Below are 19,296 nucleotides of genomic sequence, written 5' to 3'. Positions count from 1 at the left end.
GTACAGGTCAGGAGGCAGTCTGATAGAGAGCAGCCCTGTGGAGTCATGGTGAATAACAAGTTATCCATGGGACAGCAATGTGCCCTGATGGCCAAGAAGGCCAGTGGGATCCTGGGGTGTATTAAGAAGAGTGTGTCCAGCAGATCAAGGGAGGTTTTCCTCTCCCTCTACTCTGCCCTGGTGAGACCTCATCTTGAGTACTGTGTTCAGTTTTGGGCTCCCCAGTTTAACAGGGAGAGGGATCTGCTGGAGAGGGTCCAACAGAGGGCTACAAAGATGATTAGGGGACTGGAACATGTGCCTTATGAGGGGAGGCTGAGGGACCTGGGGCTTTTTAGTCTGGAGAAGAGAAGACCTAGAGGAGATTTAATAAATGTTTATAAATATCTGAGGGCTGCGTGTCAGGAGGGAGGGGAACAGGCTCTTCTCACTTGCTCCCTGTGATAGGACAAGGAGCAAGGGATGTAAGCTGCAGCACAGGAGGTTCCATCTCACACAAGGGGGAACTTCTTTACTGTAAGGGTCACAGACCACTGGAACAGGATCCACAGAGAAGTTGTGGAATCTCCTTCTATGGAGACTTTCACAGCCCGTCTGGATGCATTCCTCTGTGACCTGAGCTAGTTGTATGGTCCTGCTCTGGCAGGGGGATTGGACTCAATGATCTCTTTGGGTCCCTTCCAACCCCTGACATCCTGTGATCCTGTGAATGTTCAAATGTCTGGCAGGGAACCTAGGACTAGTAGTGCTGTGGGCTGTCATAGTAGTCTTTTCAGCGTGCTCCTGTGAACGTGAGGTGACCTTTAGGAGCTGTGCCTATAACTTTTGCCTTGTAATGTTAGCAGATAGCCTCTCTGTCTTTTATTTCTCATTATTCCACATTATTTCCACCTGAGGCATCCCTGCCCAATGATGAGAAGGTTGGACTAGATGACCTCTAAGGTCCATTCCAACCTAACCCATTCTATCAATAATTCTAAGTAAAACAAAGACATAACATCAAAATATTTTTCCCTACAGTTATTACTTTTGTTTGGTTTTCCTGTATTTCAGCAGTCTCTGAGATTTCCTGCAGTGCTTGCTGAGGCAGATTCATGCTACTTTTTTTTTCTGTAGCAAATTCAGAAACTGGGTCAATTTATTTTGTCATCTTTTTCAGTCTCTTCACATGTTCCCCTTTAGTTCTTCTATTTTACCTTTAGAAGTCACTCATGATTTCCTTGCAAAATGTTTCTGGTTCTTCTAATTGGGGAATATGGAAGAGAGGATTTTTCATGGATGACATGAAACATGGGTATCATTTCTAGACTAAAATAATCAGCCTCCTGCATTCTACATGGGGGCTGCCAGGCTGAAGGGGATGGGCCTACTATGGTGGGACGAGCCACATTTTAGTGATGCGGCAGAAGGGGTTTTGGTCAGAACGGAAAAGGGAGTGTGGGAAGCATTTATGTGTCCCATTGCAGCCAAAACACTGGGGACCACTACTTTATTAAGTTGAAGTCTAGCTTGTTGGTTTCTTTTGGTAATGAAATTTTGTGATCTTCATTTTCTGTATCATAGGCTCCAGGGTTAGACATTAGGATAACTCATGTAACTAAAAATAAAAACAGGATCCAGGAAGAGGGTGGAAGCATTAACAGCTCCTGAGTCTGGCAGAGCTTCTTAGTGAGGCAGAAGGCAATGGATGAATGTGGTTCAGAAAGCAGTGGTGGTTTTTTTTTTCTGGCTTCCCCCAGAGCCTGCTTGTTTCCCTAAATACCCATGTACACCATGAATCAGAGGGGATTTGCATAGCTCCTCCTCCTTGCACCTGTCTGGCATGACCAGAGGCATCATTCTCTGGCAGTTAGTGACTAAGTGAAAGTTTTTCTCAAGGCAATACTGACTCATCCTGGCAAGGGTTTACCAGCCTATGATCTGGGCAGCATGTGCCTCTGCCCAGGAGAATCACTGAACTGAGCATTCAGCTGTATGATCAAGAAAAGGGAAGAGCATTTCTGGAGTACATCAGGAAGGATTTACAAATATATAGGAGAAGCAACAGAAGACTGAAAGTAAATGGTGCTAGATTAAAAAAGAACATGGTTTTATCTGTCCAGTTCTCACATCTGATAGCAAAGATTAATTGCTGTGAGCTGTTATGTTTCTGCTAATTTTCTTGTGTTATTCCTACCTGAACTAATGTTCTTTTCCAAGGAAGTACAGCTGAAGTATGTCAACTTTGCAGTCATTTAATTTTTTTTCAGCACCATTCTATTTTTAATATCCCAGGCATAGCATGCCTTACAAAAATACAGGATGACAAAAGCTTCAGTCATATGCTTCTGCAACAGCATCACCACTACTGAATTTATTGAAAGACAGAGCAGGCAAGGATGTCTTTTCTGATACATATATCAAGCCTATCAACTGGATACCCAGTCAGAGCTCAGCATGTGGGGTCTTGTGAGGGGCAGGTATGGGTGCTGAATAAGCACACACAACTTGATAAAAAGATGGGATTTGCACATGAAAATAGGTGAGGTTTATATTACCAGATTTAGAAATGTGAGAATTCTCTTGTTTTAAAGAGACGATCAGAATCAGTGTTTTTCTTGTTTGGTTGGAATACTTCTATATCTTGGACACCATGATATTATTTAATTATTTAATACAGATGGAACACAAAATGCCTCCTTAAGGTGCATAGCAAAGGTTGCTGAAAATTGCTTGTTTCTTTTGTTCAGAGACAGAAATTCCTAGACCTTTCTTTCTTCTGTGCTAGCTCTGTAATTCACATTTAAATGAGTATATAGAAGATAGTGGGTTATGGTTTTGGCCAAACACTACAGGGCCAGGATTTGGTACTCTGACTTACATAGAACAGGCACAGCTGTTCATCTGTGGCTTTGTGGTCTCTTTCAGCAACCTGTCCTCTGTAAGGGGCACTGGAAATATGCTCCATGTGATGTCTATTTTTATTTTTCACAAACATATTTTATAAATTATTTCACATAAGGCTTTACTGAGTATTAAATAAGCTGAGGTAATGATTTCTTTTCCTAAGTCATTTCCATAAACATCTGCATTTGCTGCTGGCAGATGGCCGTGGAAACTGCAGTGCTCAAAGGTTAACATGTAGGGCTAAATCCTTATCCTATTCACAGTATTGTAAAACTCATCCAGGGACCAATTTCTCTTTAATTTAATATTGTTCTTCTCTTTAATTTAATATTGTTAGTTCATGTTTATATTGCATAATATATTTTAACCAGCTGTTTATCTCCTCTCTGTTGTTTGTACGTGTGTGAGAAAGAGATGTCTAGCAGCTGGGACTTGGGGCTTTGTACTGAATTCTTGAGTACTGCATGCTGCTCTTGTCCATCAAGGGCAGCTTTGGTTGTTCAGCTTTTTAACTAACATTCTCAGCAAAGACATCTTAATGCCTCATATAACATGTTTGCTGATTGTTGCCCTAATCATTTTTTTTCTCTCTTCCAGAAAAAGACTTTAAGAAATAAGATTTAATTAGAGATGTTGATTAAATCATCTTGATGTGCTCTGACTATCTAATACTGTATATGCCGCTGTGAATTTGTGTCTGAAGTAAACAGCAAGAAAGTTTTAGCCTGGGTTTACAATAACTATTTATAATCATTCCACTGATTTTGCAGCTAAATAATAGGCCAGCACTCATATCTGCATGAAAACATGTGGGATATGCTCTTTTCAGATGCCTCTGCTCATACATAAGCTGCTCTACAAAAGCCACACATATTAAGATATAAAATAACCACAATAGTAATACTGACTTGGCACTCATTTTGCACATGTACGAAGAGCAAGCCTCATTTGTTGTCCTGTGGTACAGAAGGGATAGTGTGAAATAGTGCCAACAAAGTGAAGAATCCAGGAGACTTAGTGTGTGGAGGGACCATGAGATACAGAACACTGCTAGGCTGAAGCACATGCTTGGAGACTTCACTAAGCAGTGATGGAGATGATAAACTCTAGAGGCAGCTATAATTGCCCCCTGGTGAAGCACACCTTCTAACTATGAGCCAAGGGACTGGAATGCCAGTTACACTTCTAGCAAGGTACAGGATTTGCCACAAACTCAGATAAACTCTTGCTGACTAATTATATCACAGTAAAGTGTGGAGGAGTTGTTGTTGTTTTTTGGGGGGGTGTGGGTGTGCTTAATTTCATCACTTATAGACTGGGTTAGAAGCTAATGCTCACTGATGTGAGAGTTGTGGTACTGAGGCTACCACGGATTTAGGGTACAGCCCAGAGGATCCCACTATGCAAAGGAAATCAGCTATACAGGTATCTGAGTCCAGGGACCAGAAACAATACTTAGATCCCATTTATCTATTTGTGGAGGAGTGTATGTTTGAAATAAAAGCTAAAGAAAGAGCAGCAGCCCCACTGATGACTGTGCTATACTAATGCAAAGCTTGTGCCTAAGCAGAACTCCTATTGTTCTCCTGTCTTTGCTGGAGCTGCTCTCAGGCTCTCTGGAGGGATAGATAATACAGATGATATGATTTATCATGTCAGTGCATACTTAGAGAGTCCTTAATCTGCAGATTATTGTCATAATCGTTTGTAATGGTTTTTCTGAGCCATTGCAGACTATCATATTAAGGCAAGTTTGATTCCTAATGCATGTAATGTATTTTATGCTTCACATAGTATAGTCTATGTGAACAGTAAATAAGCAACTAGAAAATCTCCTGACAGCATCAGAGAAGTCTTGCTGAGTTCAAAGAAGTTTATTTTAATCTCAGATTCTCTTTTTCTACACAAAATTGTTCTGTGACCTCTGTTTCAGATTGCCTCTGTAGAATTCTTTATGTGCTTTTAGTGGCATATAGCAATTAACTAAACCAGATAGGCAGTGTCTTTTCAGAAAAATAATTTTTAAAAGCTCTCTGCAGCTAAATGAGTTATCTTCAAGAGTATTTTCTCTTTGCAGTGGGAGTTCGAACTTTACCTTAACAATAGCTGTATGTTGTCCCAACAAGCCCCTACATTGCACTGTACTGTTCTGTCATGCCATGTGATGCATCTGGTGGTGGTGACTGCTGTGTGGACTAGAATGAACTCTTTCTGGCCAAGCATGAGCTGTAGATGGCCAGGGATGATTGTCTGTCACCTCCTGTGCCACAGGAAGCTTGCCAGCTATAGTACAATGAGGAGGGCCAGGCATGCTGAGAGGGTTTGGGCACTGTGCTCTGGGGAGCTTTTAAGTGTAGTCCAGTATGATGATGATCAAATGTCTCATCCTCTGTGAGCTTGGTATGCACTATACAGTGTACACTGGTGAAATAAGTTGGGGTGGCATGAGAGGCCTCGAGCACAAGCCCTATGAGGAGAGCCTGAGGGAGTGGGATTGTTTAGCCTGGAGAAGAGAAGGCTCAGGGGAGACCTTATTGCTGTCTACAGCTGCCTGAAGGGAGGTTGTAGCCAGGTGGGGATTGGTCTCTTCTCCTCGGCAGCCAGTACCAGAACAGGAGGACACAGTCTCAAGCTGCACCAGGGAAGGTTTAGGTTGGATGTGAGGAAGAAGTTCTTCATAGAAAGAGTGATTGGCCGTTGGAATGGGCTGCCCAGGGAGGTGGTGGAGTCACCATCCCTGGAGGTGTTTAAGAGGGGATTGGACGTGACACTTGGTGCCATGGTTTAGTAGTCATGAGGTCTTGGGTTACAGGTTGGACTTGATGATCTTTGAGGTCTTTTCCAACCTTATTTATTCTATGATAAGATCTGGAAGATGTTCCATAACTTCCATTTTTGTGCCTGGTTTCTTGACTATCTGTCTTGGATGTGCCTGGAGAATATGGCAATTAAAGGAAGTAAAAGGAAAAGTCTAATATACATGACCTTCAGCTTCTGTTTACAGGTCTCTAGTTACCTAGCCTTGCAGAGGTTTTGTTTTGTTTTTTTCCCCATAAAAATATATATGTTTTATGCAGTCTGTTCAGTACTTGATACACCCTTGCCTATGGAGATTCCTTGTATGGGAAACATGCAATACCTTTTTTAAACACTTCTGAAGGTACAGCAAAACATTTGCAACTCAGCTGATAAACATAAACACTCCTGGGGTTATCTTTATTTATATGTTTTGAGCAATGCATCTTTATTTTGTGTAGTGTCATTTTAACAAGATGCTTTTCTTTGTGCTTCATAGTTTAAAACAAAAAATGGAAGCAGGAATGACAATGGCATCCGCTCCAGAGATGCCAGTAAGAACATAGTAGCCCAAACAGTGTTTGCCTTGCAAAAAGCGTTTGCCTTGAGTCTTGATCAAGTTAAGTCTGAACAAAAATAACTTCTTCATCTACATCGAAAACATACACCTGACTTTAACTGGAAGAACATGCACAATGAAAATCATACAAGTTTTAAATGAGACTAGCAGAAAAAGTTAATCACTGCAATTTCTGTTTGCATTCTTTCAGAGGCTTATTATGAGAGGGCAACTAAGTAGAATCAGGAGACTTGTAGGGTGTCTTAATCATTGCTTCACTCTCCCCAGCTTCGCTCTACACTCTGCAGCTTTTAAGGTGATGTTCTACTAGAGTATAATGGTTTAGGGAGTATCAAGAAAGGATACTGTAATTATGCATGGAAAATACGTCCAGGGCGGTATCTTAAGCAAACTTGCTACCATACAGAGACAGACGGAGAAGGAGTGCATGTGCATGAATTAGCGAGCACAGGATGTGTGAGAAGGAATTTTAGATCATTGTTTTTACAAAAATGACAAGACATACATATTTTAGATGAAACAACATGTGTTTTTAAGAGTGCCAAAAGACACTAGAAAAAGACCTCTTCCTTTACGACTTTATTTGGAAAAGAAATGTTTTTTCATTATTTATTTGTTTCAACCTTTCTTTCTCCTCCTTTTACAGATTTAGTGAAAATACAATCTTGTTTCTGGGTAACAGTAGCTCCTGCATATTTGTTTTGCAGGAAACAAACCAAATGTTTGCTCTCACGTATTCTGAAAACAATTTTCCTTCCTTATTTTTATCAAAGCTATGACATTGCTGTCTGTACCAAGCACTATGTCACACAGCATTGAAAACTCCATGTGACTTTACTCACAGTTACTCAAGGCATATGTGGTATCTTTCATCACAGCACTGATGTACAGCAGGTTACCTGAGCACTGTAAACAAGGTACAGGTCAAAGAATATTCAAATCATAGAATGGTTTGCATTGGAAGGGGCCTCCAAAGGTCATCTAGTCCAACACAGCTGCAATAAGCAGGGACATCCTCCACTAGAACAGATTGCTCAGAGCTTTGTCAAGCCTGACTTTGAACATCTCCAGGGACAGGGCATCAACTAGCTCCCTGGGAAACCTGTTCCAGTGTTCCACCACCCTCAGGGGAAAGAATTTCTTGTAGGCCCCCTTCAGGTACCAGAAGATTTCTGGGTGTGCCCTAGAGCCTTCTCTTCCTCAGGCTGGCCAACCCCAGCTCCCTCAGCAGAAATGTTCCAGCCTCCTGATCATTTCTGTGGCCCTCCTCTGGACCCGCTGCTTCAGATCCGCTGCTTTTGAGGACTCCAAAGCTGGATGCTGTACACTGTCTGATATCTCACCAGCGCAGTGTGGCAAAATCACCTCTCTCCATCTGCTGGCCATACTTCTTTTTTAGGAGCCCAGGATGCCATCAGCCTTGTGGGCTGCAAGTACACACTGTTGGCTCATGTCCATCTTCTCATCCACCAGCAGCATTTAACACTTTGTTGCACATACAGTACACGAGTATTGATGTCTTATGACCATTTACATGTTTAGAAAATCAGAGACAAAATGTCCTTTGTCCATATGAATAAGCAGGTTCAGCTATTCAGATGCTTAAAGACCAGCCTCCTGCAGAGATTACTGGTTTCTTAGGACATTATAGGTCTTCATAAAAGTGCATAAAATTTTGGTGTGTCTGAAACTAATCAATAATATTTGTACACAACAGGATGGGTTGACGCCGCTCCACTGTGGAGCAAGAAGTGGCCATGAACAGGTTGTAGAAATGCTGTTGGATCGAGGTGCCCCTATTCTTTCCAAAACCAAGGTAATTGGGACTGTTTTCTGCTGGGATAATCCTTGGTTGTGGTTTCTTTTTTTAATGTAATTTTGCATGTCTCAGGTATTTAAGGATTTGACAATAACTTTCCTATTTCATAGCTATTTAAACTAACTGTGTGGGAGATCTCCAAAGTGAATGCCGTATGTAGCACACGTCTGCATATGTAAAATGTGTTAAATCAAGAGGCACAAGAAAAGGTTTCTGAACCAACTAAAAGGCATGTATGGTAACTTTATCCCTCAGAATTTCAGTAGCTGAAAAATCTCTATATCTGTTCTGGAATAAATACATAGTGATTATAATATATCTTCAGCTTGCACCAAATTACCCTAAGGCTAGAGTAGAGATAAAAGATAAAAATAGAGCAATGTCTCTTTGCAGAGACAGCTCACATTTCCTTAGGACTTTGCATGATTACCAGTTTCTCCACCTTCTCTCTCTCTTCAGTTTATCATACAAAACTCTTCATGGGAATTTCAAATCACCTGCACTAGGGTGAGCAGATTGCTGTAGACCCGAGGGTTGGCGTTAAAGCACCCACTTGCCAGAACTTTTCTGCTAGTGGTCTCTGTTGTGCTGTTATTGCTGATTTTGAATCTCAGTGCAGCAGCTTGCTTTGTACCACCACTACATTTCCATCCAGAGTTGATGTTTGGGTTGTGCAGTTTGTTGAGGTTCTTTCCCATGATAACCTACTTCTTCTTTTCTTTTAATCTTGTTCTGTAAGCAATATTTTTCCAACAGCATTTTCATTTCTTATTTATTAATTCTTTTCTCTTTTCTGTCATCCAGTCCTGTTCTGTCTCAGTGCCCTTCTATATTCTGCTTTCTCCTTCCTTGTCTTTGAGGGTGTTTTTACCCTTTACTGGAATATATTTAGCATTTGTTTGGGGAGGTTGGCACTAGCTTTACTCTGCTCTATGAGTCACTGGCAAGTGCTGTCATGGGTAATCTGACAGACAGGATCCACCCGTTCTCTGTGTGTGGTGTTTCCATAGAGTCCCATAGCCTTGTTTTACAAACAAGCCAGGAGAGAGAGCAAGGGGTTGTCTAGGGGCCCCTTAAGGCATCTCCACACCGCTGCCATTCTCAGATCCTAATGCTTATACACCAGGGAGTAAAGCTCTTCCCTATTCTCTGGTAGCTCAATTAAAAAATTAAACTTCAGTGCTTTGCTTTCCACCTATATGAACTGCTCCCAGGGAACTACATTTCTCTGTCTCTTGGATTTTGTATTGTCAGATGTTACCCCTAAACTTAACCTGCTGTTCAAGGCCTGTGAGTTATGAATTTATTCCTTTTCCAGAGGAGATTCACACAGCATGATGCAGAGTTTGGTAGTTAAAATCAGGCAGATGAGAACATGGTATTAGTAGGTTTGAAATAGCCCAAGGCTGAAGGACACACTTTGGACACTGACCTGCAGAGGTTTGTATAAACACCTTCAGAATCCTCTCTGAAAGAGGGAAACATGTCTTGTGTTAAAAAGTGAACAGAATGAAGTGCAGAGCTTCCTGAGTTTCTCTCTGATGTGTTAATTCTGTTTTCAGAAGGTAAGCTATGAAGTAGCAGTACTTCTGAATGACATAAATGAATCCATTCATTTGGTACTAAACCACAGTAACTGTCCTCTGCGAAAATAAGTGGCTCTATTCTCCTCAGATTAAGTCATATATTATTGGAAATAGGGCATATCTTTAAAATAATTTGAACTTTACAAAGTTTTCTCATGTTATATAAAACTCTTTCAGAAGAATAACTGGACTGCAGTATAATAGCTATTTCCTGCTAAAGAATGTTTAGTGTAGTGCTGACCCTATTTTGTACCGCAATAACCTTAGATTTATTTTCAGGGGAGGCAATAACCTAATGGGTTGTCTAGGGTTTTCTACAAGCAAAAGGAAAACTGAGTTCTAGTCCTGAGTATTCCCATTGGGTTTTTTTCTGTGTGAGAAATTATATCTCTGTATATCAATGTCCATCTTCCTTTAATTACTCTTTTTTTTCAGGCTTGTTTGGCTTTTTTTTTCCCCTCCCCTAATGTTAAGGGCACTTTTCCTGTTTGAAGTCTTTAGACACAGATACAAAATATGTATAACTGATAATTTTTTTGTTTGCCCAGTCAGCCATTTGATACTTCTTGTGAAGTTCTCTTCCGGTTTTGTTTGTTTTTGTGGGTGGGGGGTTTTGTTTTCTGTTGTTGGGGGATTAGTTTTGTTGTGGGTTTTTTTGGTTGTTTTTTTTTTTTTTTTTTCTTCTTGTTTGTTTGTTTTGGGGTTTTTTATTATGTTATTTATTAAGATTGAAAGAGTATCTTCTACTTAAACAGTGTTAAGAGCAAGCTTGCTTTAGGTCATAACAAAAGATATTCCAATGATGTTTTTACTTCATCAGCTTCTTTAGCATGCAGTCTTATCTCTTGATGTTTTGTGTAAATTCTGGCTAGTTGCTGCACTTTTCTCATCCATGCCAGATTTTTGTCAAGCATTTTGCTGATTTTCCCAGACTGATGTGGGACTGCTCTGCTTCTTCCTTTCCTCACCATGAATTTCAGCCTCTTTTAAGGGAGTCTCATGTCATATTTTCAATTTCTTACTCCATTAGTAAGTGAGGTTTATTAGCTGTTATTATGAAGAACTATACTTTTCACCTGAGGGATCCTTCTTATAAAAATGGAATAGAAGAATCTATGAAGTCTTGTAGTTTTTTGCTATCTCCTGAGAGGCATCAGTTATAAATCATAACCAGGAGGGCTTGGTGGCTGAAGGAAATTAACGATTTTTATTTTTATTTTAAATACTCCTATTTAACTGCACAAGAAGACAGTGAAAACATTTAAAATGCATTGCTAGTTTCAAGCTCCCATGCAGATAGTTGGTGTAGCAGCCTTTGGTGATGGGAGAGAGGCTTATCCAAGCTAAGAGAAATCATAAGTGAGGTGCCCATCTTGCCTGAAAGATACAGCTGTGTCCAGGAATCTCTGCTGCTCAGCAGCACAGATTATAAATTACTTTCAAATCCTGTCTTTGTTAGTCTGTTTTCACCATCCTTCTTCCATTTCACTTTTAAAAATCATTCCATCATGTGTTTCTACCTTTATTTTGAAAGCTTGATGTTGCTGTTATGGTATGGTGATGAGAAGGCAGAAGAAAAAGTTCCGTTTCTGAAAATCTGACATCTCGGATGCTTTTACATTGCTGTTTTGCCTTTGCTAACTGCAGTCACATGAGGGCACTACATCTGTGAGCAAGAGTTTCAGTTTCTTCCTGATGGCAAACACAGTACACTGTCAGTGATTTATAGATTATGTACTATTGTGTGTTACCAGAATAGTTCCTGCACTTGAATCTAATTTTGGCATTAGAAGAACCAAGTTGGGGGGGGGGGGAATGCATGTGGAAGTATATCTAAGGAGCTCATGTACCTCTGCATGACTGCTTTCATTCTGGCCTATTGTTTAATTATTTTTTTTTCATGAAACAAGGTCAGTCCTTTGAAGTTTGGAGTTATTTTTCTTGTGTTTTCACTTCTTGTTTGCAGCTTGCTGATTAGTTATTGTAAGCAGAGCAAGAAACAATTCTTGGTACAGGTTTTGTTTGTAAACATGAATCAAGGGTTTCCCTGATGAAACAGCTTTACCACTGCTGTTGATAGGTCACATCATGGTGGTCTTATTCATACTTTTTTTTGTCCCACTTGCACTTGAAACTCATGCTGTTGTACCAATGTTGGCTGGGAAAAATGCTCTCCACAAATGTGTGGTGTGGTGTAAGGCTTGTGTGTAACCCAAATTCAGAAAAACGCTAGTGAAGGGATGGGGGAAGGTTGTAGTGATCACTGTGTGGTGCTCTGACATGTTCTCTCACATTTGGTATATGCAGGCTGCATTTGAGTGGTGAGTTTAATGCACCTTTTAAAACCAGCAAATTTCCTGGCTAAGGTATTTAAAGTCATAAAGTGCTGTTCTTCACATAACTCATCTAACTCAAGCAACTTTCCTGAGTTATTCTGGGTGAAATAAGCTATGTTTAGAGCATTGCTGGTATGGTATGACTGTTGTTTTTTTTTAATGTTGACCTGCCCACAAACTACTAACAAAACAAGCTCTAAATTCCACATGGCTTTTGCTGGAGTAAGAGCCCTCCTTACACTGAACATATTAAGTTTATTTTGGGTGCTCTCCTGGCTTGTAAAATTCTTCATACAACAAATGGTCTAAGAATAATGCAGACGAGTTTAATTTCTCTGAGCATTCTATAACCTGTCAGTCTTGGGTCTTTTTACCCACAGAATGGTTTGTCTCCGTTGCACATGGCAACACAAGGAGATCATCTAAACTGTGTTCAGCTTCTGATTCAGCACAACGTGCCTGTAGATGACGTCACTAATGACTATCTGACTGCGCTGCATGTTGCCGCCCACTGTGGCCACTACAAAGTTGCCAAGGTTCTCTTGGACAAGAAAGCTAATCCTAATGCCAAAGCACTGGTGAGTACACTGCAGGTTGTTATTCACAGCTAAACATTCTTCCATAGTTGCAGTGAGACTTATTTGAGAGTTATTTTCTGCCTGCTAATGGCTGACAATGACAATGTGTTGTTTAGCTACTGCCCAAGAGAGGATGCTCGGGATGCAAAGTGTTAATAATGTATCATGTTATCAGAGCAGACCTTTGCTTGTGGACAGTTCACAGGGATTTATGAATTTCTTGTGTAACTAGAGCACTTTTGCCTCCTGGTAGCTTGTTAAAATTCTGAATAGATGAAGCAGATGCAGATGTAACTGCTGCAGTTTTTGGTGTGGAGAGGATTCTCATTTTCTAAATGTTTGTAAAGAGAAAATACTCAACAGTGTTTGAGAGAATTTTTATTAACTCTCAAAGATGTGAAACTAAAAAGTAGGAATAGAATAGAATAGAATAGACCAGACCAGGTTGGAAAAGACCTTCAAGATCAAGTCCAACCTATCATCCAACACTATCTAATCAACTAAACCATGGCAGTTACATAATGAATATTTGTGGTATTTTATGTCAGTGGAATAGTATGCCTTTCTACTTTAAAAACAAATTCAATAATAAAATCTGTTAGTGTAATTAAGCTGCATAAAACCTGAGTGCATTAATGTATTTTGTTCAAAATTATATTTATAAACGATTGGTTTAAAAATGTCTTTGATTTGTTCTTCACTTACCATTAAAAACAAATTCATGTTCTGACATTATTTGGGTTGGCTGTTGGTTTCACAGCCTGATGCTACTAACTCATTCGATTACTGAATGATTATTTGAGCTCCTGAAACCCTCACAAACCAGGTGGGATTGACTCCCTTGGAAACAGCACAGGCTCCATAGATTTCCTTCTCTCAGGCTCTCTGTTTTTTCTGCCAGATAAACCGTCTTCAGGTGTCTTTGGTTCAAGGTATTGTGATATATGGGTTTTGTTCACCGTGACCAGCAAGTGGGGGGGCTTGTGGACCTGAAATAAAGACTTTTGCCCTCTGAAATAATCAAATCAACATCAAGTTCAACTTGCCAGAGTAGGTGGGAGTGGCCTCTCATTGGTCTGGTAACCTAGCCACCGATTTTCTTTTCCTCTAAAATGTTTCCTTTCATTCTCTCCTGATCTCCACTCAGGATGATTAAGTTGACAGAGCCTGAGTGCAATATCTGAAGCTCACTGTTGCCTGAAATGAATTTGAGTTTATCCTGGACATTGTCCACTGCAAAGGAGACAATTGAGAGCTGCTTACACTTAACTGGAACAGACAACTGCACTGCCATCACATTACAAAAGCACACAATATTCTTTACCATTAGGAAGGTAAAAAAAAACAGCTACCACAGTTCTAACAGCTGTTTTCAGACCTGTTCTGCAAAGACTTTTCTGATGCCTGTGGAGGATAGTATCAGCATTCAGTGCCCCAGTGCTATTGTACTAATCAGGCATGCTCTGGACAGATCATGTTGCTGTTTTACTTGTTTTCTGTTGTATCATCTCACACTAAATAAGATGACAGTGTTAAATGTTCATTCAGCTGCACACACTTTTTTTTTTTTCCAAGGAGAGGGCAAAATAATTTTAGTTACAGTAAAATGGTAGTTAATGAATGGAGGGGGGGAAAAAGTAGTAAGATAGCATATCCACAGGGCGGAGCGTGCAAAGGTTTTCTTTACCAACAGTTCTGAAAAGTCAAAAGAAAACCAACCATAAACAAAACCCAACCCTTCCTAATACTGCAACAAAACTCCCCACACAGTTAACAGTGAATATACAGAAGTTAAGATTGTGATACTTTCAGGTAAAGTGAGAATTTTTCAAAGGAAAATTATTTATTGGAGAGGGCAATATAATTCCTAACTGAAACTGACCATATGAAATATATATTTTTAGATTTTTTTCTATTTTACATGAAAATTTACTGAAGCCAAAACGTTTCAACAAATCTATTAAGACAGAGGAATGTTTAATGTGAGTTCCTTACCCAGTTCTATTTTTTTTAAAGACATATGTAGTATCAAAAAGTATACTCTTTCTTATGTACAGAATGGTTTCACACCACTTCATATTGCCTGCAAGAAGAACAGAATAAAAGTAATGGAACTTCTTCTGAAACATGGTGCATCAATTCAAGCTGTGACTGAGGTAGGAAGTTGTCTTTTCACACTTGTCTTTGTTTTTTCCTGAAAAATTCATTGTAACTCTACCGATGAATATTTGAATATTTCTGAAAGACCATGTACCAATCAAGTCAACAAATACTCTCAACTAGGCACTACCTATCTAAAAACCCCAAAACAAACTAAATAAAGCCAACCAACCAACCCAAAACAAAAAGCCTTACCAACTAAACAACCAACCCAAAACAAAAAGCCCAACCAACCAACCAAAAAAAAACCCCTAACCCAAAACATCAACCCAAAAGCTTCAGTATTTTCCTCCCCAAAGAAACCTAAGAGCAAACAAATGTGTTTGTAAGATGTGAGTAAACAAAGAGGAAACAGTACTGAATGTCACAAATAATCATTGCATATAAACTCCATGTCAAAGGTAATGCTTATTACCTTTTTGTCTGGTAGATTCTGTTTTTTCAGGTAGATTCCATACTTCCATTTGTAGGTACTGCACTTTCTTTTTTTCAGGTGCAGGCTTGAATGTCCACATTTTGAGTTATTTTTTATGGTCAAACAGGACACACATTGTATTTCCTGCAGTCTACTATTTTAAAAGTATTTACTAAATTACATGAAACAGATAAAATAACCTACTCAAACACTTATTCTGCCTTCCTCCTGATGTTTGTTCTGCATAAGAAAGGAACAAATTGCACTTGCCTCACCTCCTGCCTCCTGGGACTTGTGTACATCTATGGGGAAGCTGTCTAAAATGGGATTTCCAGAGATCCACTCAGCTTTCTTTCTCTTGGTAGCAAAACCCACTTCTGCAGCCTCTGACCGATTGTTGGTACAGCTGTGCAGAAGCAGCTGCGAAGAGGCTTTAGGATAATTCTGTGTGGAGGAATACTAACTAATAATTGGATTTCTAAAGCAAAATCCTTGAGGTCATGTCCTGCTAAAGACTGCTCCCTTTTTTCCCTCCCCTTCTCCTCTCACTTTTTCTCTCCAGTCAGTCTTTTCTATCTGGTGTAAGTGCAGATTTGTGATGGTACCACAAGGTTCTGAGGGAAGCAAGAATTCTATTTAGCCAGTGTCTGTACCTCTCTGACTGGATGCTATAGCTCTGAATTCTTTTTCTGCTGGAAAACCAGTGGAGATGGAGCTCACCACAAAGTTCAATAGACTTTATTTATCCAAAACCAACTAGGTTTGATGGGAACAATGGACAATGCATCTATTTTGTACTAGCTGAATGTTCCAGAAAGTCTTCTCTTTCTACTGGGAATGCTTCTAAACACTGCCCTGTTTTTTACTCTGTGGCATTCTTGTAAACGACTGTGGAAATAGGTATTAAAGTTTGATTTTGGTTTGGTTTTCAGTCTGGCCTAACTCCAATCCATGTTGCTGCCTTCATGGGACATGTAAATATTGTATCGCAGCTAATGCATCATGGAGCATCACCCAACACTACTAATGTGGTGAGTAAGAGGTTTCCTTTCAGGGTGGCAAAACTGTGAATATGTTATAATACCTGGAAGCAGCACTGTCATCAAATGCCCACTTCTGGTGTTCAGCAGCCTCCTCCATAGCAGTCGTGGCTCCTGCTGGAGTCATGGGAAAGTGCAGCCTGCTCCTGCTTGGGAAATGCTTGACAGGTTGAGAAAACCTCCAAAGAGGCTGACCTTCAGTAGACTCTATTCTCTTTATTTTCTGAAACAAAGAATAAGGACATACTGTAGTTTCTCATATGTAATTTCTGAGATGTGTACTTGAGTGCTGAGCACTGTTTTCCCAAGAGCCTGGGGGCCTACCATTTAAGGAAAGTTCTGCTGTTATCAACAGATTGCAGCAGATTGTTGGGACATATTGCCTGTGTCCATACAGCCATACAAGTGTGCTTCTCCACTGGATGTGCACTGTGTGCCCCAAGGCTCCCAGGGCATGTGTAAAAACTGAAGTCATTGTTACATTGGTATTTGACAGTTGGAAAATGGGAGGAAAGGAGAAGATTGATAATTCTTTGCACAGGTTTAGATTGACGACAATCTTTTCTTAAGGTCTTCATCTGCTAATTGTATTAGATTACATAAAAACCCAACACCATTTCTAAGTTAGCAGGCATTTGTACCTAACAACTGATTGATGTTCAAAAATGTAGAAAGCAGTTACTCTCCTGAATTTATTATGTTTTCCTTTCCTTATGTCTTTTATTAAGTCTGTGAAACTTCAGACCTATGTACTCAGCAGTGGTTACTTTTCCCCTCATTTTCACTCATCTCAGTGCTTGTCAGACAAGAAATGATAACGGAGGCATAGGGCATACAAGAGGAGGGCCATATGTATGTGTATCTGAACATACTGAATTTGAAATACATTTTTTGTTCCATTAAATTAGGGTCTATTTAAATGGACATAATTTTTAACAGTTACTGAAATGCTAATAAGTACAAAAACTGCACTGTCCCTTTTCCGCAAAGATTGAGTGTCAAAGGCACCATTCTGTTGGGAAACTGACCCTGAAATAAACTACTTGCAGCATACAGATAAGAGGTCAAATATTGACTTAAACTCCCATCTTGCTCACAGACAACTACTACAAGATATTCTAAAGGAGATTATTCTGAACTGTGTCAACATTATGTTGGGGTTTGGCTTTTTTCCTGAAGTGTGTTTTTAATGATATTTTGGTTTTTTGCTGCTGTGTACTAGAGAGGAGAAACGGCTCTGCACATGGCTGCCAGAGCTGGCCAAACAGAGGTTGTTCGATACCTGGTACAAAATGGAGCCCAGGTGGAGGCTAAAGCTAAGGTAAGTTGATGGTCCAGGTGTAATAACCCTAGATTTATCTATACTTAGCAAAGCATGGAATCACATTGTAATGTGATGGGTTAAAAATTCCCCCACAACATTAAATTTGCCAGACCAGCTCAGTTGAAAGCAAAACTACAATCCACAATGGAATGCAATGAATATCTACAAAATATACAATATTTACAGGTATTTACAGTTAATAAACAGCACAAGGACCCCCCTGGCCAAAGACACCAGGGGAAGCTAACAGTGTCTCCCTCCCCGCTCCTCCCTTTACCCCCCTTGTACATAAAAGGGACAAGAGAAAGGAGCAGGGAGATGTTAGACTTAGCCGTTAGACTGCAGCCAAGGTCAAGCAGAAACAAGTTAGTATCTCCCAGAGCAAAGAGGTGAGGAGATAAATTATTTACATTAGTAGCTTAAGTCTGTTATCTTTCCAATGGGATTGTTCAGACCTATCATTATTTTCCTTTCTACACCCAACAGTGATTTATTTACATTTTACTACTTTCTGTTCAAGATCCGTGAACGTTTTTTAAAGGCATAGCCTTAAACTATCACACACATTCACTTTACATGCGTCTTTTGGGAAGAGAAAGCGAGATGAAGCCAAGGGCCTTGGCATAATAACCACTGATACTGTCTCACATGCTCCCTTACTGTAGTCACCAGTGAGCTGTAGGTAAGACAGAGAAGGCGGGAGTTGCCAAGATGATACTATGTCTGTGTTTTGTCAGTTTTAACATAAACTATTGTGTGTTTGAAGAGTGTTGGGGTGGGAAGCTGGGAAGGGGAGGAATGCCTCAAATCTGCTTTTATTTCTGCATAGGTATAAACCCCAAGCTGCTGGTATCTCCTGTTATGTACCTAAAGCATCAGCATTCAAAACAGTGAAAATTCTAGAGAACACCTTTTAAAATGTTCTTTAGAATTTTCACTGTTTTGAATGCTTCGTCAAAAGAAGGGTGACCAGCGGGATGAGGGAGGTGATTGTCCCCATAGACTCTGCTCTCATGGGACCCCACTTGGAGTACTGCATTCAGTTCTGGTGCCTCCAGCATGAGAGGACATGGAACTGCTGGAGCAGATCCACAGGAGAGTCACTAAGATAATCAGAGGGCAGAAGCACCTCCCCTATGGAGACAGACTCTGACAGCTGGGGCTGTTCAGCCCAGAGAAAAGAAGGCTCCAGGAAGACCTTAAAGGAGCCTTCCAGGACCTGAATGGGGCTTACAAGAAAGCTGGGAATGGACTTTTTACAAGGGCTCGTAGTAATAGGATGAGAGGGAATGGATAGAAGTTTGAGGAGGGCAGACTTAGCCTGGATATTAGGAAGAAATTCTTTACAGTGAGGGTGGCAAGATGCTGGAACAGGGTGCCCAGGGAGGTCATGGATGCCCCTTCCCTGGAGGTGTTCAGTTGCCAGGTTGGATGAGCAACCCGGTCTAGTGGAAGTTGTCCCTGCCTATGGCAGGGAGAATTGGAACTAGATGATCGTTAAAATCCCTTCCAATCTAAACCATTCTATCAATCTATGAAAGTAAGGAGGTACAGTAAGGAAATGTAGCATAGTGCTGGAAAGAGGGAGCAAACCCTAGAACTCCAAAGAAACATACACAACTATGGAAAGAAGAGTTTCAGGAAGTGACAGGGGAAGGAGATGCGTGGGTGCAATAAATAGCAGTCTTAATGAGTAAAAACAGAAGAACTTTGCTTTTGGTTTTGTGTGGGTTTTTTTTCCCAAATAGTGATCAAATGAAAACAATTTCAAATAAA

At 40.2% G+C, this 19,296-nt stretch overlaps 1 protein-coding gene across 19 annotated transcripts in view; it reads left to right on the top strand.

The window, feature by feature from the left end:
* ANK3 (ankyrin 3) overlaps positions 1 to 19,296 on the top strand; it is a 385,651-nt gene that overhangs the window by 256,001 nt on the left and 110,354 nt on the right. For all 19 annotated transcript variants that reach the window (XM_068140068.1, XM_068140070.1, XM_068140076.1 and 16 more), the window contains 5 exons: positions 7,980 to 8,078; positions 12,384 to 12,581; positions 14,639 to 14,737; positions 16,089 to 16,187; positions 17,419 to 17,517. In XM_068140068.1, the coding sequence (XP_067996169.1) occupies positions 7,980 to 8,078; positions 12,384 to 12,581; positions 14,639 to 14,737; positions 16,089 to 16,187; positions 17,419 to 17,517 (594 nt within the window). The remainder of the gene's footprint in view (positions 1 to 7,979; positions 8,079 to 12,383; positions 12,582 to 14,638; positions 14,738 to 16,088; positions 16,188 to 17,418; positions 17,518 to 19,296) is intronic.

This window comes from Melanerpes formicivorus, unplaced genomic scaffold (genome assembly GCF_026170545.1).
Source record: "Melanerpes formicivorus ecotype bairdi unplaced genomic scaffold, bMelFor1.0.p_v2 SCAF_6, whole genome shotgun sequence".
Lineage (NCBI taxonomy): Eukaryota > Metazoa > Chordata > Aves > Piciformes > Picidae > Melanerpes > Melanerpes formicivorus.
This window is presented reverse-complemented; position numbering and strand designations above follow the sequence as displayed.